Genomic DNA, 25,837 nt, shown 5'->3' with positions numbered 1-25,837 from the left:
GGGGTATTGGGCCGGGTGCACGGTGGCGCGGGTGCAGCCGGCGGGTGTGGGTCCCACGCCCCGCACTGCGGTTCTGCACAAATGCAACCAGCACTGCCGCTGCAATGAGGGCGCGGTCTCCTGTCCCCTCGGGCTGCGGGGATGGTTTTTTCCACGCTGGGCTTTGTTCCCCACTTTCTCTTCTCCTGTGAACGTTTGATACGCTCCCTGAGTCTTATCCATCTCATGGCCTCCTTCAAGCGGGCGACGGAGAAGGGTGGACTCCACTGGCGTCTTTTCCCGAGATATCTGGAGCTGTCACTGGGAGGGCGTTTCAGCTTCCCAGAAAGCTGCCTCCTGCAGGTCCTCGAGACAATGATGGTGATAATAATAATTGTTATTATTATTAAATATTATTATCATGATCATTATTATAATTTTCTGGTTAAAGTAATGGTGGTATGTGCTCCCTGGGGCTGCCTCAATTTTCCCTCTTGACAGGCAGAAATGAAGGTTGATTTTTGTTTGTTTGTTTTTAAATAATAAGAGGCTCTTAATGGGAAATTTTACTTGAAGAATTGAAAAATGGGAAGGTGATGTGGTTAAAATTCAAAGTAGCAATTAAAAGGCCGTGAATGCTACAGCATCTTCTGTGCCTATTAAATATCTGATTCACAAGGCCCTTGCGAAGGGAATGAGTAAGAACAAGTAGGGGGTATTTTAGAATCCTGGCTTCCGTCATAGTTCCACCATTAAGGAGCTGAGGGACCTTGCGCAAGTCCCTTCACCTTTCCCATGTAAAATGGGAGCATTTGACTAATAAATGATTTATAAACCTCATTTCTTCTTAGATTCTCATATCAGGGAACTGAAGAAATGAGGGTGCTTTTGTTTAACACCATTACAAAAAGCCTGATTGTGACAGAACAAGTAGCTGCACCCTAGTGAGGAGGAAAGATTTTCCTTCAGGGCTTAGGCAATCTAATTAAAAAAAAAAAAAAAAAAAAAACGATTTCCTCTATCTGTTCTCTTCAATTTAACCCAGGGCATATTAATCATTTTAATTTTTGTTAGTTACTGTGATTGGTAAGCCACTACATGTTGGTTTTTCTGTTTGCTGAAGGTGAGGTGATGGGGTCAGCACATAAAAGGTTAGTTGGGCCTGAGCTGTCAAATGTGATCAGCAAGAAGGTGGAGGAGGAAGCTCCAGGAGAAGTAACCAGAGAGAAGGTATAGTAGAAGGGAGGATTCGCAGTGATGGGTCATTGTTTGAAAAATAAATACACAATAAAAGGAATGAGAGAAGCAGAAAATCAGTGCAGTGCAGATCCTAGTCTCACAGTTGGCTCAGCTAGACTCATCAGCTAGTCTGAAACCTTTATGTGGAAGGTTGTTGGGAAGTGAGATTTTCACATTATTTCAAAGTATCTCACCATGGACCATTTAGAATGTCCTTACAGTGTGGAGGTTGGGAGGTCACCAATTCAACCAAATGATCAAGTTTAGATTCACCTGTTATGGAATCTCCTATTGGAATAAAGTTATAACTTTGCCTATATAGTGTTCCTGCCAAAAAGATGTGGGGGAGAGGGAGCATCTATTGTAGATTAAAATACTTGTGATATAACAATGAATTGGGATCTGTGAACTTTGAATTCTATATGAGGAAAAAAAAGATAAAAGGACATTTTGGAGGCAATTGGGGAAATTTGAATATGGACTGAATATTGGGTAATATTAAATATAATGTTGATTTTATTAATGTTAATTAATTAATTTTCTTAGATGTAATAATGGTAGTGTGGTTTGTGGTAGTATCCTTTTTTGAGATATTGGTAATAGTGGTGAAGTGCATTGACATTTACAACTTTCAACTGAATCAGGAAAAAAAATACACGGGGTGAAAGAGCAGCTGCAAAAATATAGCATGTCTGCAGAATGAAGATAGCTGGTGAATTAAGAACATATACAGGTGCTTATTATACCATTTAAATTTTTCTGTTGATGTGGGCTTTTAAGTAAGAAACTGGAGATCAGTAAATAAATATAAAGAGAAAGGTTGTAGTAGAGAACTGTATGGTTAGTAATAGACTGCGGTAGTAAATTTGAGAATATAGGGAGTGGTTCATTTTATTTGGGGTTAAGGAAGTTTTGGGGAAAGAACTGATCTAGCTTTTGGACAGAACAAAAATTGTGGGATTCCCTTTCATTTCCTTTGTGTGTAAATCACACATATCTAAATGTTTTCCTCATAGACTATAAATAGTTCAAAGAAGTCATAGAAGTCATCAGCAGAAGAGACCCCTATTACCAGAACAAGAAAACAATCAACTCTTCAAACAACATTTATTCTCTTATACAAACGCCTTTGCTGCAAGGATAATTTTGCTATAGCTGAATTGTGTGTGTGTGTGCGTATGTGTGTGCGTGTTTGTGTACATAATAATTTAAGGTATGCGTGTTTACTTGTATGAATGCCTAAAATAGCATATGTGTGTATGATCTTTGAGTCTCTCAATCAGTATTTCCGTAAATATAGAAGGTTTGTAGATGTTACAAGAAAAATAAAGCACCTGGGCAGATATGGGAAACCCTATGCTAAACAAAACTGAAAAGGTTTGTTTGCTCTTGACTGTTCAGCACCTTTCAAGGTTAATGATCATTGAGCATGGAGATGGAGGTAGGGTGGGAATGTCTGTAGGATATGGTATGGAATGTTTCTCAAACTATGTGCAAAAATATAAAAATCCTTTTTGTTTTTTACTGGGAATTGAACCCAGGGACACTTTGCCACTAAGCTATATCCCTAGTCCTTTTATATACTTATTTTTTATTTTGAGAGAGTCTCACTAAATTGCTGAGGTTGACTTCCAATTCACAATCCTCCTGCCTTGGTGTCCTGAGTTGCTGGAATTACAGAGATGTGCCACTGCACCTGGCAAAAAACAAAAATCTTGAGGGACTAGCACTGCATGAAACTAATTTTGGGAAATACTGCCTTGAAAACATTTTTGGGTAGAGGACCAGGACATCTCAGTAAATGTGTAGATTGTAAATATTTGTCATTTGTTTTCTATTACCTATAGATTAGAATTCAAATTTCAGGTTCTGGTTTTAATGAATCATAGCTATTTGACCTTGATCTACTTTTCCAACCTTAATTTCCCATTTCTTCCACAAACTCTCCTGCTTAGTACTTTGCTTGTATATATGAGCCATTTTTATTTTCAGTATATCAAAAAGTCATTTATACATAACTTTGAAGGTTTTGTAGTTGTGTAAAACTAGGTGGATTTTCTGCTGTAGCCCTTCAATGAAGCTGGCATCTCCACCTTTCTTCCCATATCCCATTTTGAGTTCCTTGTTCTTGGTCCTGCATTTCAGCACATTTCTCAAAGCTGTGATTTGGTGTTATATCTTCTCATATGTTTTGCCCCAGCTGTTGGGGCATTAAGGACACCCTATGAATTGTGTCTTTCATATGTGTCATCCATCTTCCTAGATTCCCCTAGTGACAGTAAGATGGTATGGAGATGAGAAGGTCATCTCTAGGACTGTGGGTGACAGGAACTCCTGAAACAGGGCCATAAGGTGAGCTATATCAAGCCTGGACATAAGAAGCAGAGTTGGAGCACCAGCCCTAAGATGGAACCAGGAAGATTCTCATCAGAGTGCTTAGAGGAGTTTGGAGTATAGTGAGCTGGGCTGCTCTTCAGCTATTAGGTGTGGGTATGGTCATCCTTATTGTTTGTAGACACCCATTCTGATTGGGCAGTTCCCATTATATACCAGTTGCTAGATGTTTTGCCTATACCTTGGTAAACAATCATTAGTTAAGGTGTACATAGCCCATAAATCATAGCAAATCATAAATCCAGATCTGGCTGGTAGACAGTTGGTGTACACCTGTAATTCCAGTGACTCAGGAGGCTGAGACAGAAGGATTGCAAGTTCGAGGCCAGCCTCAGCAACTTAGAAGGGCCCTAAGCAACTTAGTGAGACCCTATCTCAAAAGAAAAAATGAAAAGGGCTGGGGATGTGGAAGTCAGGGGGATAGACAGAGGACAAGAAGTACGAACTTGGGATGCGGGTGTAGCTCATTGGTAGAGAGCTTGCCTAGCTTGTACAAGGCCCTGGATTCTATCTCTAGCATGGAGGCAGGGGGTCACGGGGAATTGAGAGGAGAATAGAAAGAAAGAACTCAGAAAAATAGAACCAGGCAGTAGGATGAGGAAGTAAGACCCACTAAGAGAGCTGGTAGCCTGTGCACACGTTAAGACTTCCATGTGAAAGAGCTACCCAGCCAGGCCACTTCTTGACTGCTTCCTGCTCAGATGGAAGTCTGTGTCATAGTTTGGCCAGCCCATACCTGATGGCTTGCCATATACCTGGCAGTACTGACCCAGGGCACTTACAGGATACTACCTCTCTGTATTTAACAAATCCTGGCAAAGAAAACAAAGGGAAAAAACACCCGCAAAAGAAGGTTATTCCCAGACCCAGGACAAAAGAGAAATAGCTTTGAGACCTTGCATGCACAAGGCACTGAGCCCAGCACAAACACTTTCTCCTTAACCATCACCTCCGCCTTCTGGGATAAAAACAGTCATGTGCCTAATAATCTTTCAGTCAACCATGAACCACTTGCACAACAGTTGTCCCAGAAGATCATATCAGCTGGTGACACTGTAGCTGTCTTAGATCAAATACACTGTGTTGTTTGCACAACAATGAAATCATTTAACGATGCATTTCTCAGAATGTGTCCCTGTCATCAGGCAGCGCATGGCTGCTCTGTTCTTTGCCTGTTTTACAGGGGAAGGAAAGGAAACTCAGAAAGGTGGTTGCTTACCATGTGTTGGCATCATCACCTGGGCTGGCTACTTCCAAGTCTCATGCTTTTAGTCTTCTGTGCTCTTCTGAACCTGGAGGGAAGCCGTCACTAGTAGGCCTGTTGTTTTAAAAGGGGACCGTTTTCAAGCATGATTTAAGCTCTGGCAATTTTTATGTTGTGAGATTGGGAAATTAAGAACAAATAGTCTCAAAAACAAATACTCGAAAATCAAAAACAGATTCTGGAAGATCTGTTCCTTGTTCCCCTTCCTGCTTACTCCTTCCCATTGCTTTGCCATACTTTTTGCCTGAAATTCCTCCTCATCCCAACTCACTCTCTGTCCTTCATCCTCTGCAGTTATTTCCTACAATGTGGTATGAGGCATTTGGTTGTTTATAAATAAGGAAGACTTGACCGGCCCATCTTCAAACAGCCAGATTCCAAAACACAGACTATAGTTGTCACTTCTTTATATTTGCCCAGCAGCTAGAAGTGAATTAAATATATAGGATCAGTCTGTGTTTTGTTGGAAGATACATTGATGGGCTAATTTTGTTCTCATTTGCTGGTTTTAGAAAATGCAGATTTGGCTGTTGTGAAAAGTGTTTCATTAGTTGTTTTTAAATTATTACAGAATTTTGAGGATATATGAAAAGAATAAAGAACAATTCCCTTTCATTTACTGATTCACTCACTTAGAAATAAATCATTACCAGCACAGTTGAAGCCCAAGGTGGCATTTTTCCTTTCCATGAGCAGTTCTTCATGGCACTCTTAGATATGTATTTACTCCTAAGCAATTTCTAGTACTGTTTTGCCCATTTAAAAACTTTTTACTAACTTTTAAGAGTAATTTTTGTTTACTGCGTTGTTATTTGGTGTGGGTTCAATAAATAGGGGTGTTTGTTTGGGCTTTGGTTTCATCTTCGTGTATAGGCAGGGCCCAAAACTGGGCGCTTCCTGTTATATCTGATTTTCCTTTTCCTTTTCCTTTTATTTTTTCAGTACTGGCGATTGAATCCAGAAGCACTGTACCACTGAGCTACACCCACAGCCCTTTTTTATTTATTTTTTTTATTTTAAGATAGGGCCTCACTAAGTTGCTGAGGCTGGCCTCTAACTCATGATCCTCTTCCTGCCTTAGCCTCTCAAGTAGTTGGGATTATAGGTGTGCACCATGTGACTGGCTGATTTTCCTTTCTCATAGTGTAGTTATACAAATAAGCTAGTGGAAAGAGAAACAAAGAAAGCCATACTCTGTTTTTCTTCCCCAGGTTTATATTTCTGGGTAAAAAAAAGATTTGTTTAAGGGCTTAAGCCATCTTTCCTTAAGCTCAAGCCTCTCCTCCCTGTTTTCTATTTTGCTAACCAGCTTTGTATGCTTGCCCACCTTGACTCCTGAAGCCTTGTTTGATGTGTCCTTCCCTCCAGTGTGTGTATTGGTCTCTTGTTGCATGTTGAATGCTTGCTGTGGGATACACGCCCTGCCAGAGGTCAGGCTGAGACAGAGCTTTGCAAACTTTGCACTGTAGCATCTTTAGCCTGGCAAATGCAGACCCTGTGTGGCCTCGGAGGGGCTACAAAGGCCAACCACAAACCAGAAAATCTATGATTTGACTTTAAAAGCTATGAGAATGTGGGTTCAATCCCCACTATTGCAAAAGTAAATAAATAAATGAATAAAAAATAAAATTTATGAGAAGGCTGCATCCTCTCCATAGTATATCTGTGTGTTTTTTTTTTTCTTGTTTAAATAATGACTGGCTTTTCTCTGAATTTTCAAAGTTATGATGGTACAATTTTTTTCCCTTCTGACTTTGAGATTTGCTGGTACATTGACATAACATACGCAATTTGCTTTAACATTATTAATCTATGTTTCCCTGATGAACTATAAGCTCAATTAGCACAGGATATTATTGGTTTTATTCACTGCTCTTGTCCCAGCAATGTCTGGAAACAGCAGGTTTAAAATAGGCATTTGTTGAATGAATATACAAACCTGACCTTGAGAAGCCCAGGAATATAAAGGATGACAACATGGTCCCTGTCTTCTGCGAGATTGTGGTATAGTTGGAGAGAGACCCATATGTGTAGCATATATGAAAGATAATATCAAGTGATGAACATCAAATTGGTGACAAAGGCAATGCAAATTTAAGGAAAGGAGCAACTTCTGTGGGCTGAGGTGACCTCAGAAAGCTCCATGGTAGGAGGCGGAGGCAGCAGATGTAATGGAAAGTGCATTAGACCTGAGGGTCACTGCACCTCCCTACGCTCATTTCCTTCATTCTTCATTAACCAATATTTACTATATTTACTATTGTAAATATCCACAATATTTACTGGATGCCTACTGTGGGTCAAGACTCGTGTTGGGAGTTAATATTTATCAGTGAATAAATATGATATAGTACTCCCCTCACAGAGATTAGTAAAGAAAACAGAGATAAAACATGTGATTCTAATAAAGCCAAGGACAGCTGTAATCAGAAGGGAGCCATGTGGTAGGGAATGACCCAGGTCTTGTGTAGGGGTCTGAAGGAGGAAGTGAAGCTCATACTGAGCATAAGAAAGAGGAGACCAGGGCTGGGGATGTGGCTCAAGCGGTAGCGCGCTCACCTGGCATGCGTGTGGCCCGGGTTCGATCCTCAGCACCACATACAAACAAAGATGTTGTGTCCACCCAAAGCTGAAAAATAAATATTAAAAAAAAAAAGAAAGAGGAGACCAGAGGAGAAGGAGTGGGACTGCTCTGAGCAGAGGAATTGGAAGTGGTCCAGGAGGCTGGATCCAGGAGGAGATGGGGAGTAAGGGCGGAAGAGGCTGATCAGGATGACAGAAGTCAGACTGTGAATTTGGACCTTACTCACAAGGCAGTGGGAAGATTTTAAGTTGGAGATATGTGGGTCTGGTCCTCAGGAACAAAGTCTAGGATGAAGATACGGATTTTGGAGTCTTCAGGGTATCAGTTAAAACTTCAGGGACAGGTGAGTAATATGAGAAAAGAATCCCTTAGACAAGACTTTGAGGAATGCCAGTATTTAAGGTACTGGAAGAAGAATTGTGAAATGAAACCAGAGGAATAGGAGGAAAACAACCATGTTGCTGGATTGGGTGGTCCAAGACCTGGCTTAGCTCTGACATTCTGTGGTCCTGCAGAGCTGGGATCTGAGCCAGGTCACAAAAGCAGAGCACACAGATAGGCCATGAGAATAAAGGGCATTCCAAGTAATAGAGCTATGTATGCCAACTTCCCAACAAGAAACAGAGGGACACACTCAAACGGAATGACTTGAGAAATTTTTAATAAAGAGACTATTTACAATGATGTGGAGAGGGTTGAGGGATTATAGCAAGGCAGAATTCTGGCACCAGACAGTAGAGACCCTTCACCACCCAAGGCCTCAAAGGAGCAAGTGAGAGCAGTGGGGGGATGTGACCTTCTGGACCCCACCTCCTTCTCCTCCTGCCCTCCAGTTCCCTGCTGATGTCTCTGGTTGGCCAAATAGAAGCCAGAAAGGACAGGAACCCATTGATGCAATCTAACAGTACTGTTCCTGAGGCACAGAACAGGGTGGGGAGTTGATACGGAGGGGCAAACATAAGCAATCCAAAACAATTCACTTGGAAATGGAGGGGTTTAGATAAGAATGTACTGGTTTTGTTTTAAAATATTTTTTAGTTGTCAATGGACCTTTATTTTATTTATTTATATGCAGTGCTGAAAATCGAACCCAGTGCCTCACATATGCCAGGCAAATGCTCTACCACTGAGCCTCAACCCCAGCCCCAGTATACTAATTGTTTTATTTTATTGCTGCTGTAACTAAGCACAAATTCAGTGACTTACAATTCAGTAACTAAGCACAAATTCAGCACTAATTTATTGTCTTACACCATTTTAGAAATTAGAAGAGTCTCAGTGGGAGCCAGGCATAGTGGCCCATGCCTGTGATCTCAGCAACTCAGAAGACTGAGGCAGGAGGATCATGAGTTCAAAGCCAGCCTCAGCAACTTAGTGAGGCCCTAAGCAACTTAGTGAGACCCTAAGCAAGTCTATCTGTCTCAAGATAAAAAGGGCTGGGGATGTGGCTCAGTGGTTAAGTGCCCCTGGATTCAATTGCTGGGGGGGGGGGGCAGGGGAAGAATCTCAATGGGCTAAAATCAAAGTGTCAGTAGGATTGTACTGCTTTCTGGATGTTCCTGGGCTCCTGGCCCCATTCTGTATCTTCAAAGCCAAAAATCGCATCATTCTGATTCTCTGCTTTCTGTCATGAAATTTTGATGTCTGACTCTTCTGCCTTCCTATTCCATCTTTTAAGAGTTTTGGATTCATAATTACCTAGATAATCCAGGGCAGTCTTCCTTTTTTAAGATCCTTTATTTTATCACACCTGGTCTCTTTTGCTATGAAAAGCAGCATACTCACAGGACTGGAAATTAGGGGCTGGACATTAAAAAATATACATATATTTGGTTGTAGATGAACATATATCTTTATTTATTTTTATGTGGTGCTGATGATCGAATTCAGCATGTCATATGTGCAAGGCAAGCACTTCACTATTAAGCTACAACCCCAGCCCTAGGGTCTAAGCATTTTTAGGAATCCATAATTCTGCCTACCACAGAGAGCAGATAAACCACTTTGGCTGGAGCAGAGGTCTCTCTAGGAAAGTAATGGGAGAGAAAACAGGAAGATCAGATTAAAACCAAATTATGGGGGCTTTGGATGCTAGATTATCTGAATCCTATTTTGTAGACAAGAAGGAGCCATTGTAAGTTCTTGACAGGAAAGTGGTTTGTTAGCAACCTCCCAAACTGCTGGGATTATAGGTGTGTGCCTCCGGTCCTGGATTTATCAATATTCTTAAAACTTTTTCATGTTCAGAGTTCAACTTTTTTAAAATCACTTTTCAATGTCTGTTTTTTCCAAACAGTCTCTCTTCTGAGCCATTAAGAGTGGTAACAGCAACAACAAAATCTGTAAAAGAACTAAACGTCATTGATCCTAGGCACTTAAACCTGCTCTGTAATTATGTGGAAATAAGACCTTCCTTTGGGAGTACTACTAAACACACCTGCATTGCCACCTCCCCTGAGGCCTTGCTTCCTAGGTTTTAAAAGAATGTTCCACAGGTGCTCCTGGGGTTTCCTTCCAGATCCCTGATACCCAATGTGCTCTTTTTTAAAAATATATATATTTGTGTGTGTATACATATATATATACATACACACACACACACACACATATATATATATTAGTTGTAGTTGGACACAATACCTTTGTTTTATTTCTTTCTTTCTATGTGGTGCTGAAGATCCAACCCAGCACCTTGTATGTGCTAGGCAAGCACTCTACCGCTGAGCCACAACCCGGGTCCCCAATGTGCTTATTTTGAGACTGGTACTCTTGGTGCTTATGTACATATAGGCAGCGACAAACACATGTTGACTGTTGCTGGTGAAGTGTTTATAGCACCCCATCAACTAAAACAGCTCTCAATTTCAGAATAGTAAATGTGATATTGTGCAACTTAAGAATCCTTTAGGAAGGGTAATTCAACCAGCTCATTGGATTTGTAAGTGCCTGACAGATGAATTGCATGTCTCATATCATACAATAAATTAGTGATGGCTGTCACCAGAACAAAGTATCTGGGATCAATTTGGTTTCTCTGTCTTTCATAGGACTTTCATTTATTTTTTACTGAAGTATAGCCATTGAGGCTTAAAATGGAGGGCAAAGGAAGATAGAGCTACATTTCTTGTTGAAAGGATATGAAACCACAAACCTGACCATTGTGAACAGTTGAATTAAGGGGAGGGGACAACATTCTAATGGCCCCCAAGTGGCCCACCTTCAACCAGTCTCTTCCATGGCAGCCCATTCTTCATTCTTTCCTTTTGTACTGTCTTGTTAAAAACAAACAGGTATGTTGGGACACTCCCCTACTTTAAAAGTTGTGGGGGCTTCAGCAGAATAAGATCCGAGTCTCTTAACATAAGGAAGACCCTTTATAGATGTCCCATCCTATCTTTGGTGCTTTTCTCTCCTTCCTTCCATGAACCCTCCTCTCTAATCACCCATCTACCTCACCAGCATCAACACTATCAGTTAAATGCATTACTGTTTCCTGAATGCAGAATTATCTTCTATGGAAGCTCTGTAAAATCTTCTGTAAGGGACTGAGTAAAAATTTCATTTTGATTGAGAGTTTAGGAGTTGGGTGGTATAAAAAAAGGGAGGTAGCTAAAAGAGGCTAGTCTAAGGGCATAAAGTAAGAAGAATTAGGGAATGTGGCTTTAAAAAAGGAAATGAGAATAGAAATAGAATGGAAGAAAAAGAGAGGAGAAAAGAGCCAGGTGCAGTGACTTATTCCTGTGGTCCCAGATTCTTGGAAGGCTGAGGCAGGAGGATCACAAGTTTAAAGCCAGCCTCAGCAACTTAGCGAGACCCTGTCTCAAAATAAAAAAATAAAATGGGCTGGGGATATAGATCAGTGGTTAAGTGCATTTGGATTCAATCCCTGGTTTAAAAAAAAAGATATTAATCAGAGTAGGGTTCTTAGTAGCTTTATATGTAGAACACTTACCTAGATGTGCAGATTTTGTCTTTTTTGTTTATTTGCAATGCTAGCGATTGAACCCAAGGTCTGACACATACTAGGCAAACACTCTACTGCTGAGCTACTTCTCCAACATGAGACTCTGTCTCAAAATATAAAAAATAAAAATAAAAATACGGCTGGTGGTGTGGCTCAATAGTAGAGCCTCTCTAGGTTCCATCCCCAGTACTGGGGGAGGAGGGTATGGGGGGATAAAGGAGAAAAGAGAAAAGTAGAGAGAGTGATTGTGTGGCCATGGTTTTAGACTCTCACTTAGTTTGATTGCAGGGGAGTTACTGGACAATGCTTTCTCACATAGACTTCCAAGCTCTCTTTCCTGAATGAGTCCCATTTTGTATTCTTTACATCACTCTCTCCCTGAAAAGACACAAGCATGCTTCTTACAACTGCCTTTTACAATCGATGCATTGTTCTTCCACTATTTTTCTATGGAAAGCTGGGGAGGCAAAGGAGTAGGTTGAGAAAGCACTCACTACACTGAGAATGAGAGGGCCAGGCACACACATCCCAGCTTCATGACCTTGGGCAAGGCACTTGGTCACCTTCACCCCAGAGTCATCATCTGTAAAATGGGAATGCGAGTATCTGTGCAGGTTTTCTCACAGGATTGTTGTAAAGATAAAAAAAAATAAAGATCATATACTATTTATGAAAATACCTTGTAAGCTGTCACATTGCTCTGAGAATGCAGATGAAGGTAATATTACTTTTTCTTTGAATTATTTGTTCCATAGATGACAATGACAATGTAGCACTGTCTTCTGTTAATAAGTCCTGTTTGCAGAAAGAAGACAACAGTATTTCTCTTTTATTAGTGCTAATCTGAAGTCTCAGGAAGCTGGACTACTTCAAGGTGCATGGTCCATGAGAAAGGCATATAAGAAGCTATGGCACTCCCCTTTCAAAAAGAGCTGGAGAAATACAAGAACATTGATGAAGATGAGCTTCTTGGCAAGCTCTCAGAAGAGGAACTGAAACAGTTGGAAAATGTTCTAGATGACCTAGATCCTGAGGTTAGTGACATGGAGCTGGAGTGGCTAATAATAGTACAGGGTAAATAGCATGGCTTGGTCCCTGCACAATAGTAGAAACCCCTCAACTCCAAATGCAAATTCTATCTTCTTTTCTTCAGTTGGTTCTAGGTCACTTTTACAAATTCATAGAGAAGCCAGGCAGAGGCACATGCCTGTAATCCCTGATACTCCAGATGCTGAGGCAGGAGGATTCAAGTTTGAGGTCAGCCTTGGCAATTTAGCGAGACCTTGTCTCAAAATAAATAAAAAGGTCTGGGAATATAGCTCAGTGGTAGAGTGCCCCTGGGTTCCCCAGTACTGGAAAAAAAATTCATAGAGAACCTCATATAGCCATTATTTAAGATTTGTCAAATATATTTCTCAAAAACCAGTTTAATGTAAATGAGGAAAAATCTTTTCAAATGGTTGGAGAAATGGTAATCAGACTTAGAGAAAAAAAAGAGAAAGGATAAATTATACTGAGATTTTTCAGTGTGTCACCAACTTTGCTAGGTGCAGAATCTGTTGAGATAAATCATATTATCTCCCTTTAATAAGTGAAGAGACAGACTTGTATAGGTGATATTATAAATAAGATCCCAGACTAGGAAATGTCTGCTGCAGTAGTATTTAAGACAGGTCTCTAATTCCATATGCAGATTTTTATATCTCATTTCTTTTAAATGAATAATTTGATTATCCTACAATAATTGATAGATTAGAATGACTATATAATATCAAGTAAATTTTAATGGAGCTTCTAATATTTTTATTTTCAAAAGAAAAGCTAAGTAGCTTGTTATATTGTTTGCTTAGCAACCACTTCAGTACTGATGGTATTATCTTAAGCTTAAAATCAGACACTTTCAAAATAGTGATTTTGTTATAAATAAAAATATAACTAAAATTAATTATATGATATTCTGATATGTCAGATACTTTGGACATTATTTTCACTTTATTTTATTTTGAGATAGGGTCTCGCTCTGTTGCTAAGGCTGGCCTTGCACTTGAGATCCTCTTGCCTCAGCCTATCAAGTCACTGAGATTATAGGCATGTGCCACCATGCCTGGCTTTGTTTTCACTTTAAAAAATACAAGTACAGTCTTTTTTTATTTTGTAAAACTTAAGGAACAAATCTCAAGGCCTAATCAAACAGGTATTGACCACTAGTATAATAGCCGCTTACCTGCCCAGATGCTTCCATTGGAGAGAGGTTGCAAATGTAGCCAGCCATGTTGGCTTCTTATTAGAGTCTCCACACAACTGCCTGAGAGCATCTTGGGCACATAGCTAGCCAAACCTAAGCATAATCAAAAAGGAAAGAGGCCTTGTTACCCATTCTAGAAGGCATCTGCAGAAGGCCCAGAGGCTGCTTCAGCATCTCTGCTGTACTTGAGCTCCTTGGGAGCCCTCCTCTCAGCACAAGGTATTAGAATAAGCAGGGCCTTGGAGATGTCCCAGGGACCCCAACCCCCCGTCCTCACAGGTCTCTGCCCAGGTATCTTTCTCCCTGCTTCCCCACATACAGCAAGGAGGAAAGAGGGAGTGAGTAACAAAGTATCTGTCCAGCAAATATCTTTTCTTCCTGCCCACACCTCTGTTTTGTCAGAGTGCCATGCTGCCAGCTGGATTCAGACAGAAAGACCAGACACAGAAAGCAGCCACTGGCCCGTTTGACCGCGAGCACCTCCTCATGTACCTGGAAAAGGAGGCCTTGGAACAGAAAGACAGGGAGGATTTTGTGCCCTTCACTGGAGAAAAGAAAGGTAAGGACCACAGCAGCACCTCATGGGTCAAAGGGACTCTTAACGTACTGCCATGGAGAGTCAAGTGAGGGAACTGACCTGGAAATGGAAGTAAGCCCATGAACTGCATGTAGAATCTTAAAACAGTGGCTGGTGGATACGTGCCATTCTACATTTGCCCAAACCCATAGAATGCACAACACCAAGAGTGAACCCTAAGATAAATTATGGGCTTCGGGTGATAATGATGTGTCCATACAGATTCATCAGTTATAACAAATGTTTCACTGTGGTGCAGGATGTTGTTAGTAGGAAGGTTTGGGATATAGTGGAATTATCTGTAGTTTCTGCTTAATTTGGTTGTGAACTTAAAACTGCTTTAAAAATTAAAGTTAGTTTGTTTAAAAGGAAAAATATTCATGGCAGACTGTACAAGCTAATTAAATGAATATTTAGGGTGTGATGATCTCAAATTAGTCCAATGGAGAAAAAAATCTAACTCCAAAGAAAAGTTTTGAAAACGTGAAACAGCTTGATGGAGTGTTCCAGCGACACTGGTGTGCTTTACTAACTGCTGAAGCCCCCACAAAGCCTTTCCACTCCCTGCCTAGGATGGCTGTAGCACCACACCCCTAATCTTAGAGCTATGCTGATAGGCTCGTGCAGTTCTTCCTTCCTTCATCTGGCATTTGTTGAGAACCTTCCCTATACAGAGCCAGGTACCAAGTACTGGGACTACCGGTGCCTTAAGACCCAGCCCTGATCTTAAGGAACTTATGGCCCTCAGGAAGATGGGGCTGGGAAAGCTGTAAGGAGCAAGGGGATGTATCTCCACGCCAGGCTGAGCTCTGAGCCAAGACAAGGAGACTGTTAGCTTCAGAGCCTGAGCTCCCGTTTGGAGGAAGAGTGTATGATATCAGTTGCCTGTCAGCTTCCTCAAGTACAGTCAGTCACTTGGACCCGTGTCTCTTTGGTGATCCTATAGTAACTAGAGTCTTTTAAAATACAAATCAGATCATATCACTTTCCTGCTTTAAGTCCCAGATCCTTACTGTAATCTTCGCAGTGGGTCTAGACTCCATCCCCTGTCAGAATACATCTCTCCTTCCTTACTAAGCTTCAGCCCCACTGTCTGTATTCACCTCCCCAAACCTGCCCAGTTCTTTTACATCTCAAGTTGTCTTCTCATGGACTCTTCCCTCTGACCCACATCCCACTTTTCATATCCTAAGGCTCTCAGCTTAGCTATCAGTACCTCAGGTCTTCCCTGACCTCTAGGTGATATAGTCCCCTCGATTCCACCATGATACCTGGGTGTTGCTGTCACAGAACTGTGATAGTATTCATCATTTTGTTTATTTACTTAGGTGTGTTTTCCACATCAGATTGAGATTTCCACAGTGGGTCTGGGTCATTTTGTGTCCTGGCACAGAAATCAGCCCAAGGGGAGCACTTGATAAGCGTGGGTTCAAGTGACTGCCATCTCTGAGCCTTTGTACCAAGGCGGTGGAAAGCAGAGCACCTATCTTCTCAGTTGGCATGAGTCAGCAGTACTGCTGTCCTCCATATTGTGCGTATTTAATGGCTCATACACTATTAGAATGTCATTTAAAAAGTAAAGTTGAACAGTAAAAGAACTGGATCAATAACCAGAGATTATTGTGGAAGTGTGGAGCTGTTTCTGAAGCACCACAGTTGCTATTGGACTAATTGAATTGTAAAAAAAATATATATATAATGTAAAATATTTGATAAAACACCAATAAACCTCAAGTATTAGGGTAGTGGCAGCATAATAAGGGGAAAGCTGTTGCCTGTTGTTCCTGGAGTAGAGGTCTGAGGAGCCACTAAGGTAGATTATCTCTTGATCCAAATTAAGCTGCAGGTGGATCATGGGGAGTTAGGAATGCAGGAGCTAAGTATAAAAGGGGGGTATAGTCATACTGCAGCTGAAAAGGATGGGAAGTAGCACAGTTCAAATGAGCAGGGAGCAAGTTTTCCAAACAGAGTGGTGGGATCAGAAAGAAGTATGCAGTACCCCCAGAAGGATGAGCAGAATCATCTAGGAGTGGCAGGAGGCTGTGTGAGGCGGAAGTGAGGTCCTCAGGAGAAATCCACACCTTAGTTCCTGATGCAGCCTGAAGGAAGCTGCCCCTAGAGTCCTGGGGCCAGATTTAACTCTTCAGTGCAGCTTCAGTGCAGATTTAACTCTTGCAGTACAGGAACGATCTGCATCAGCATTGCCCTGAACACTGGTAACTATTGGGTCACTTGTATACCTCATGTTTAGGGTAATCCTAAACAATACTGGGTAGAAAGAATTAGAAAACCTGTTTTGACTCTATACGCAAGATCATATGAGAGGCTAGGGTTGTGGCTCAGTGGTAGAGCGCTTGCCTAGCACATGTGAGGCGCTGGGTTCGATCCTCAGCACCATGTAAACATAAATAAAATAAAGGTATTGTGTCCATCTATAACTGAAAATTTTTTTAAAAAAATTATCTGAACCAAAAATGAAATGTTTCAGGCTTGCAGATACTATGAAAATTAAGTTTGCCATGAGCACCAGTGGCTGAGATGTTATTGGTTTGCTTTATTTCTTCATTTTTTTATCTTGTGGTCATGTTCCCACTTTGTCCCCCAGTATATTTTCCTTATTTCTGGGACAGGTGGCAGCTTATGTGGTGCCCAGAAACAGGATGTATGTCAGTGATGGAGGCCCTGCTGTCAAGGTGCCCCAGACAGCCACAAGCAGCTCCCTCCTTTCCCTTCTGGGGTTCCCAGCTCTGGCTCCCATTCATTTATCCAGTCGTTTGATAAAATGGTAAATAGTAAGGAAATATTCAACCCCTATGATCAAGGAAATCTCCTGGAAAGTTTTCATGAGAGAGTTATTAACTTTGGGTTTGACCTTTCCTTTCCCATAGCAGTAGATGGGCCAGGCCAGCTAGGGAGACCTGGAAAGGGTCTGTGTCCCAGTTGGCTAAAACTGGAGCCAGCTGTCTGTTCTATCCAAGGTGACAAAGACAATAGATGGGTGAGTCTTAGGGGATTCTGAAGATCAAAAGGGAAGAGACTATTTCAAAGATCATGCCCAAGAAGTCAGAGCAGCTCCAAAAAAGAATGAAGACTCAAGTCAAAACCTGGGAAGAACTGAAAGGGAATGCAGGTGGGTCTAGGGTATACGATAGCAATGGCTCTAGAATATCCTGGGTTTACCTGTCAGCCCTTGCATATGTGGGATGTGGGTATGTTGGCCTACTGGAAGTTAGGAGCAGGTACTGTGCCATCCTTCAAGCACTGTGATTTGTCAATTCATAAGTTTGGGCTGAGGAGTAAAGAATACAGATTGGCATTTTCTGAGGTAAGGGGTGGTAATAAATGGAATCTGAGTGACAGGCTGAAATGGGAACTGGTGGCAGAGAGTGCATCGATGGGAAGCAAGGAATGCCTTGCTACTCATAGATCCCCATCTCTAATTATAGAGACCCTGGTTTTTCCCTAAAATCAGGCTTGTTTGATGTACTGTGTCCCCAGGTCACTGTATTAGTCCAGCTGATCACAATTGTAGCTCTCCATGTAAAGGGAAAACTCTGGGGGATCACCAGTTCCTAGTACTGTCTGGATGGTCCTGCCCCCAGTATTTACAAGGTCCAAAGCAAAAACATGAATAGAGGGGCTGGGGATATGGCTCAAGCGGTAGTGCGCTCGCCTGGCATGCACAGGGCGCTGGTTCGATCCTCAGCACCACATAAAAAAAATAAAATAAAGATGTTGTGTCCACCGAAAACTAAAAAATAAATATTAAAAAATTCTCTCTCTCTCTCTTAAAAAAAAAAAACATGAATAGAGACCCACATGCCATTTTTTCCCCAAACATTTAAAAAGCTAACAAATCATTAAAATATATGTATTCTCCTAATATACTTAGAAGGCCAGCATTCTTGAACTAACAAAAATTCTATGCAGGACATCAGTCTGTTCTATGCTGCCAGCGCCTCAAGTACACACCCTGGCCCACACATTTAAGCTTCATCCATACTTCCCCCAAGGGCCCTCTTATTGTCTGGTAATGCAGCATAGGCTGCCATCAAGGACATGGATATGGACAGGAGCCCATGGAAGCAGGCTCAGGACTTTGGGAACAGGGAATGTCAAGATCCGAGAGGCCTGGAGTGCGGTCTAGCATTCTGGATGAGAATGTCCCTTTGGCCTCATGGATTCTCCCTTGGTAGGGAGAGATGTAGTCAGAAGAAGACTGGAGAGGGGCCTTCGAAGGTGCAGAGCCCAGAACAGGGCTCCCCTTGCCTAAGGCAGTGCTACAGGTAGTAGGCAAGTAGAAGCCATCTTTTTCCTCAGTGTTTAAGAACTATTTTTCAAATTTCTGTGTGACTTAATGCAGGATTCCTCCTCTAATATTCCTCGTGTCTAATGGTAGATTATTGACCGTCCAGAGGTTCAGCAGTCTCAGTTGGTTATGAAATAACTTAATGATACAGGTCTTAATGGCCACAACTGCACTTTTTGCTCAACCTCTTACCCTACCAATAAGGCAGTATCACACAACATTTTTTTTTCCCATCTGATTTAAAGGAAGAGTCTTCATTCCCAAAGAAAAGCCTGTAGAAACTCGTAAAGAAGAAAAGGTGACCCTGGATCCAGAACTGGAAGAAGCCTTGGCCAGCGCCTCTGATACTGAGCTTTACGACCTTGCAGGTGAGCCTCAGCTCTGGCCCTGTGACCTCTGGCATGCACTGGTACCCCTGGCAGCAGGCTTTGAGCTTCTCCATAGCTGCTGAGTATTATTATGCCACCAGGTTGACTCCAGTCGTTATGTAGCTACAGGACTTGATGCAGAGACTTCATCTCCATGAGAAAATCTGATTTTGCTCTAACTCTCTGTAAAACGCCCAAATAATACCCATCCTATAAAACTCAAGTTACTATGAAAAATCAGAAAACAACTGTGAAGGTGGGTTGAGAACTTAAAGAACTAAATAACAGCCTTTATGCTTTCCAAGGAGTGTTCACATTTTGTATGTTATTGAGTTTTATCACATTTTGTAATCACGAAATTTCCATGGAGGTCTTGCTTTTCCACATAGTCACCAATCCATCGTGATTCGTGCTAAGATCTCTTTGCCTTCTCATTTTCTCAACACTAGAAACATGATAATAATAATTATTATTTTAATTGATTTTACATGCAGACAGTAAAAGCTCAAATAGTATAAAAGAAATATAATGGAAAGTAAATCTTTCACTCCAATTACCTATACCCTTTCCCATTTCAGAAAGATTTTCTGCTGTAGGAGGCTGAGTAGGAGGATCACTTGAGCTCAGGAGCTATGCCAACCTGCACAGCACAACAAGACCCTGTCTCTTTAAAAACAATGAAAAATTAAAATGAAAGATTTCTTGCATATACTAACATTTTTGTACATTAAGTCTCCTCCAAATGTGTATACACACACACACACACACACACACACAGTGTTATTAGGGCAAGGTACCTTGAAAATCAGTCCACCAAAAAATCAACTCAAAGTGGCTCAAAGACTTAGGCACTAGAACAGAGACCCTGTGCCTAATAGAAGAAAAAATAGACCCAAGTCTTCACCATGTTGGCCTAGGATTGACTTTCTTAACAAGACCCCTAAAGCACAAGAAGTAAAATCAAGAATCAATAAGTGGGATGGATTCAAATTAAAAAGATTATTCTTGGCAAAGAAACAATAACGTGAGGAGAGAGCCTACAGATTGGGAGAAAATCTTTACCACATGCACCTCTGATAAAGCATTAATCTTTGGCATATATAAAGAACTCAAAAACTGAACCCCCCAAAATAAGTAACTCAATCAATAAATGGACATAGGAACTGAACAGACACTTCACAGAAGAAGAAATACAATCGACCAACAAATATATGAAAAAGTGACATATCTAGCAATTAGAGAAATGCAAATCAAAACTACTCTAAGATTTCTTCTCACTCAGAATGGCAATCATCAAGAATACAGGAAACAATAAATGTTGATGAGGATGTGGGGAAAAAGGTACACTTGTGGTACTGCAAATTGGTGCAACCACTATGGAAAGCAGTATGGAGATTCCTCAGAAAACTGGGAATGGAACCACCATTTGACCCAGATATCCCACTGCTTGGTTTATACCCAAAGGACTTCAAATCAGCATAACACAGTAATGCAGCCACATCAATGATCATAGCAGCTCAATTCACAATAGCTAAACTATGGAACCAACCTAAGCGTCCTTCAATAGATGAATAGATAAAGAAAATGTGGTATATGTACTCAATGGAATATTACTCAGCTTTAAGGAAGAGTGAAATTATGACAGTTGCCAGTAAATGGATGGAGTTGGAGATTATCATGCTAAGCAAAATAAGCCAATCCCAAAAAACCAAAGGCCGAATGTTTTCTCTAATATACAGATGCTAATTCACAATGAGGTAGAGGGCACTAGAGAAGAATAGTGTTACCTTAGATTAGGTTAGAGAGAAGTGAAGGGAGGGGAAGAGAAGTAATGTGGGGATAGAAAACATAGTAGAATGAAACAGACATTATTACTTTATGTATATATGTGACAATATGACCAATATGATCTGCAACATGTACACTCAGAAAAATGAAAAATTATATCCCATCTATGTATGATATATCAAAGTGTATAAATGCATTCTACTGTCATGTATAACTAATTAAAACAAATTTAAAAGTTAATTAAATAAACAGTCCACTGCAAGAATTATTTTTATTCTTGTAGAAGACATATATAATAATAATCTTCCTCCCAGCAGAGCCAGCTATGCCTTTCTTTAATACATGCCACCATCTCAGCCACATTTTCATTTCTTCTGTGATGATGTCAGCTGTTGATACAAAGGTCATCACTGTGAACCCCTCAGAGGTCCATACAGAAGATGAGGCACCTGCATTTCCTGGTGAAGAAGGTGCTTTGCAGTAACTGCTCGTCTTAGCCCTGTGGTTACTATGGAGAAATCCTATCATGGTTACTGCTCCTCCTAAGGGTTGTCTCATAGTCTCTACTGGAATTGCCCAAAGGGAGAATATAGGGCAGGACTTCTATTCCCAGAAAATGCCTGAGAAAGGAGAAAGGGAAAAACACCAATCATTCGGAAGATTCTAGATCCTGAAATCCATACAGTAAAACCAGAGAGATTATCCACATAGACAACTGTCCCTGTTTATCCTGACTCAGCCTTGGTCCATCATCACATGCTCCCCAGGAACTCAAGAGGAAGCCTGGCTGGGTGGTTGGCAGCATCTTCTCTTGGGTAAATCTTCCAGAAGACTAATAGCAGCTCCATGAGTGTATGGACTGACAAACAGTCAAGTTTAGATAAGAAAGAGTGTTAGTGCATTGCCCATATTATTGTGGCAGATACAGAGCAGGAAGGAAAGGTCAGAAGATCTCTGAAGACTTTGCCTCCCGTTCTTGGCCATATCTCATGTGGTCAGTGCCCAGAATCTAGTTCTCAGTCCTGCTGTTCTAGAGATTTGATTTTGTTAGTATACATAGAAGTGGTCAGATTAGAGTAGGGTGATGAGAACTGACCTGTTAGCCAGATTGATAGGAAACAGCTAAAACAAAAATTAAAACTTCTACTGGGTGTGTTGGTGAGCACCTGTAGTCCCAACTGCTAGGGAGGCTGAAACAATAGGATCACTGGAGCCCAGGAGTTCAGAGCTAGCCAGACAACATAGTGAGACTCCATCTTTTTTTTTTTTTCCTGGCTCTAGGTTTTGAACCCAGGGCTTCACACATGCTAGACAAGCACTCTTACACACTCAACCCTGAAAACTCATCTCTTAATCACTAAATAAATAAAATTTGGAAATGGGACACAAATTATAAGTAGAAGTTCCTTGGTGAGTATAGGGCTAGAGCAAGAAGGAGTGTTTGTTGTATGGTCTCAGTGGGTTGTATTTACTAAAAGGACATCTCCCTAAGACAATGCCAGAGCCATGGTAACAAATTATTTATTTATTTAGCAAGAATTTGCAAAGCATGTAGAGCAGTGACTGACACATAAGAGGAAGTCATGTAATCCTTATAATAGATAAAGTATAATCATTATCTCTATTTTAGAGATGAGAAAATAGGTATTTAGTAACTTCCCAAGTCACACAGTATGTGACAGAGTTAGGACTCAAACTCTGACTGCTCTGGAGTCCCTTTAACTATATTTATTTATTTATTTGCTTCCAATTTTCACTTTTTTTTCCCTTTTTCTTTTTTTACAGTGTTAGGGATTGAGCTCAAAGCTTAATGCTCCACCACCAAGCCATACCCCAGCCCGTAGTTCTTATTCTTGTTGGTGCTAACCATTTGCCCTTCCGTGTGCTGTGCTGGCCGCCTCCCTCCTTTGTAGCTTACAGTATGACTGATGAGAATCTCAGGCACTCTTCTGCTTCTCTCTTGTAATTTCACTAGCTTCGGCCTGCCTCACTCATCTGCCCCAGGGTGGCTTCCTGCATAGTGTGCTGCCTCCTAGTGCAAGTTCTGTGTAATACAGGAAACTAACATCAGAATGCTTAACTGACCTTTTATTGCTGGTGTCACTTTTATGTCCTACCCGGAGATGCTGATTGAAGGTGGGGAAAGAACAACTTCTTTTAGCACTGAGAGACAGGGAGGTTTATGCTAAAAGAGAGTCTCTATCTTTTTGGTTTTGCCTCTGGAAAGATATATGCAATAATCTATATAATATTAGAGCTTCAAAATCCTGAGACTCAGTCCCACATTCTCATTTTGCAGATAGAAAACAGAATGGTTGAGTCTACTTAACTAGGGTACGATCCAAACAGTTATTTAGTGGTTGGGGAACATAAGTAGACCATTGTTTCTCAGACCCGAAATGATTTTACACATTTAGATATAGAAAGACATTTAAGCTCGCTGGTAGTCTTGGAAGGAGGGTTTTTAAAATAAGTTTCTTTAGCACTTTACATATACCACACACTGTGCAAGTAAAGGGAACCTAGAGACTTATCTTCATGATCTAAAGAACTGTTCTTCAAGGAGCAAATTAACACCATGAATATCCTAACGTGCTTCTCCAAACTTAATGCTCATTCATTGTTGTCTTTGTTTTTAGCTGTCCTTGGAGTACACAATTTGCTGAACAATCCAAAGTTTGATGAAGAAACAACCAACGACAAAGGTGGCAAGGGGCCTGTAAGAAGTGAGTGGATGTGGGATTGGGGTCCATGAGGCTTCGGAACCTCACACGTTGCTGGGTAGGAGGAAGGCACTGTGTCATTTCACAAGGATCATCAGACTCTGTACAGTCATTCATCACAGATAAGCTGATGAGAGGAGCTCTGTCTGGCAGTGTAACTGGTACTAGCCTGTGTATTTTGCCCAGAGCACACTTTCTTAGTAGGTCTGTTCAGTAAAAAGAGAAAATTGTTGGTTTAAAAAAAAAAAAAAAAAAAAGGTTACATAGCCAGCACTGAAGGTGAAGTTTCATGTTCCTAAGGGTGTTTTAATCGATGATGGTAACATGACAAAGTTCTCTTCTCTGTTCAAGTGTCTTTTTGTCTCAATAATGGATGCTTGCATTAGAATTTGAGTACCTCCTTCCTCCAGAGAGCGTGAAGGACATGCTGGTGAGGACTTCTTGGCCCAGAGAAGTTCCAGTCCACTGTCTTCTATTTCAGTGTTTCCTGGAGAAGTGTACAGTTAATTAAACTCTCTCAGTTACTCATTCATCAGTCACCTAAATACCTACCTTATGTCCAGAGTGTTCTAGGCTTAGATACAAATTAAAAATGATTCCTACCCAAAGGAACTTATCTGTGCAGAGTAGGGATGGACCCCTAATCAGGCAATCTTTGTACAGTGTGATCCAGGTGCTGTGAAAACTCACAGCATATCATAGCTTTGCTTGGATTAATTATATTTTATTCCCACTGATGGCACTTTGGGAGATGCCTTCTAGTCAGTAACATATTTATGAACTAGCATTTATCATGGGTAATTTAGCCTGACAATGAGCAATATCCTTTTTTCTTTTCCTTTTTATTTTATTTTTTTCAGATTTTGTTTCCCTCCCTCTCTTTCTCCCTTTCCTGTTTCTCTCTCTCCTATGCCAGGGATTGAATGAGGGGTACTTTACTATTGAGCTACAACCCCAGTCCTTTTTATTTTTTATTTAGAAACAAGAGTCTCACTAAGTTGCTGAGGCTGTTCTCATACTTGCAATCCTCCTGCCTTAGCTTCCCAAATTGCTGGGATTACAGGCATGTGCTATCATACCTGGCTGTTTTTTTCTGTTTTGTTGTTGTTGTTGTTTGTTTGTTTGTTTGTTTGTTCATTTTAAGAAATGGAAATCGTTATTTTTATTTATTTATTTTTGTGTGGGCTGCTGGGGATGGAACACAGGTCCTCATGCATACTAGGCAAACACCCTACCACTGAGTCATATTCCCAGCCTTCTGGTTTCTTATGTATTTATAGATATGAAAGGCTCATCTTTTTAAGCTTCATTATCAAAGGGTAGCATTCTAACATGCTTGCTATTAGCAATCCAGTACATGATCTTCTGAGTTGATACACACACACACACACACACACACAAACACACACACACAAACAAGTATCATTGACTTCTTTTCAAAATGTGATCTCTTAACAGTACGTGTATGTTTATTTCATTCTTGTAATGAATAGATAGCATCCTGTTAGATTATTATTGCTAAATTTAACATTTTCACACTGATTAACATTTTGTTTATCAGATTTTGCTATCACAAATAATTTATCAATAAATATTCCTGCATGTATATCTATGTATTTATGCTCTCTTCTTCTGTAGGTTAGACTTCTAGATATAAAATTGCTAGGTTGTATAGTATGCAAATTTAAATTTTGATATGTAATATCAAATTACTCTCCAAAAAATATTTGCATAAATTTACATTCTCACCAATAAGATATAAGGATACTTCCCCCATGTACACACATTGTTGCCACTCTAAATCTTACCATTTTTTAGTTTTTTACTAATGAAGTAGTACCTCATTTTTAATTTTGGAGTTTAATTATTTTTTATGTTTCTTGGTTGAGTGACAGTTTCTTTTTTTGCCTTTTTTATTTATTTTTCCCATATTTTTATTGGTGTATTATAATTATACACCAATGACTTCTTGTTACATGATCATGATATAATGATATAATTTGGCCATTATCATTGCCCAGTATTTCTCCTTTCCCTCTCCTCCATCCTCCCCCTGCTCCCCTTCCTCTACTGATCTCCCTTCAATTTTCATGAGATGTGCCCCACTGCTGAGGGCCATAGCCAAGTCAGAATGACTCATGGCATTTTTGCCAGAACAGAGTGGTTGAGAGGTGACACCTGCAAGCCATTGAGATGATAATGGTTATGTTAAGCTGTGTATTCAATTGTAATATTAGACCCCTGCTGTCTACCTGGGCCTGCTACTTTGGAGTTCTCCCGGGGATTCCCGGAGAGTTCCCATTGGTTGGGGAAGTGCCAGAGGAAGGATTTCCGGTTGGTGTGTGGTGTGTCCCAGGAGAAGGCCCTGTGCGTGCGTGGTGTTCGCGGAAGTGAGGAGAATAA

The 25,837-nt window shown here is 40.7% G+C and overlaps 1 protein-coding gene and 1 long non-coding RNA gene across 4 annotated transcripts in view; one reads left to right on the top strand and one right to left on the bottom strand.

Annotated features, from left to right (window-relative positions):
* Positions 1–99: 99 nt before the first annotated feature.
* The window catches only part of Tmod2 (tropomodulin 2), a 53,064-nt gene continuing 27,326 nt past the window's right edge, over positions 100–25,837 (top strand). The window contains exons 1-6 of one of the 3 annotated variants that reach the window (XM_048793610.1): positions 100–115; positions 10,369–10,373; positions 12,261–12,458; positions 14,072–14,228; positions 18,801–18,923; positions 23,351–23,437. In XM_048793610.1, coding sequence (XP_048649567.1) covers positions 12,333–12,458; positions 14,072–14,228; positions 18,801–18,923; positions 23,351–23,437 — 493 coding nt within the window. In that variant the 5' untranslated portion in view covers positions 100–115; positions 10,369–10,373; positions 12,261–12,332. The other 2 variants (XM_048793612.1, XM_015480653.2) reach the window with 2 other exon arrangements.
* LOC125613375 lies at positions 19,612–25,698 on the bottom strand. Its single transcript, XR_007343947.1, has 3 exons — positions 25,541–25,698; positions 20,450–20,454; positions 19,612–19,624 (listed from the first exon to the last, which is right to left on the bottom strand). It is a non-coding gene; the product is annotated as an uncharacterized LOC125613375 (long non-coding RNA).

This window comes from Marmota marmota, unplaced genomic scaffold, assembly GCF_001458135.2.
Source record: "Marmota marmota marmota unplaced genomic scaffold, marMar, whole genome shotgun sequence".
NCBI classification, from domain to species: Eukaryota; Metazoa; Chordata; class Mammalia; order Rodentia; family Sciuridae; genus Marmota; species Marmota marmota.
This window is presented reverse-complemented; position numbering and strand designations above follow the sequence as displayed.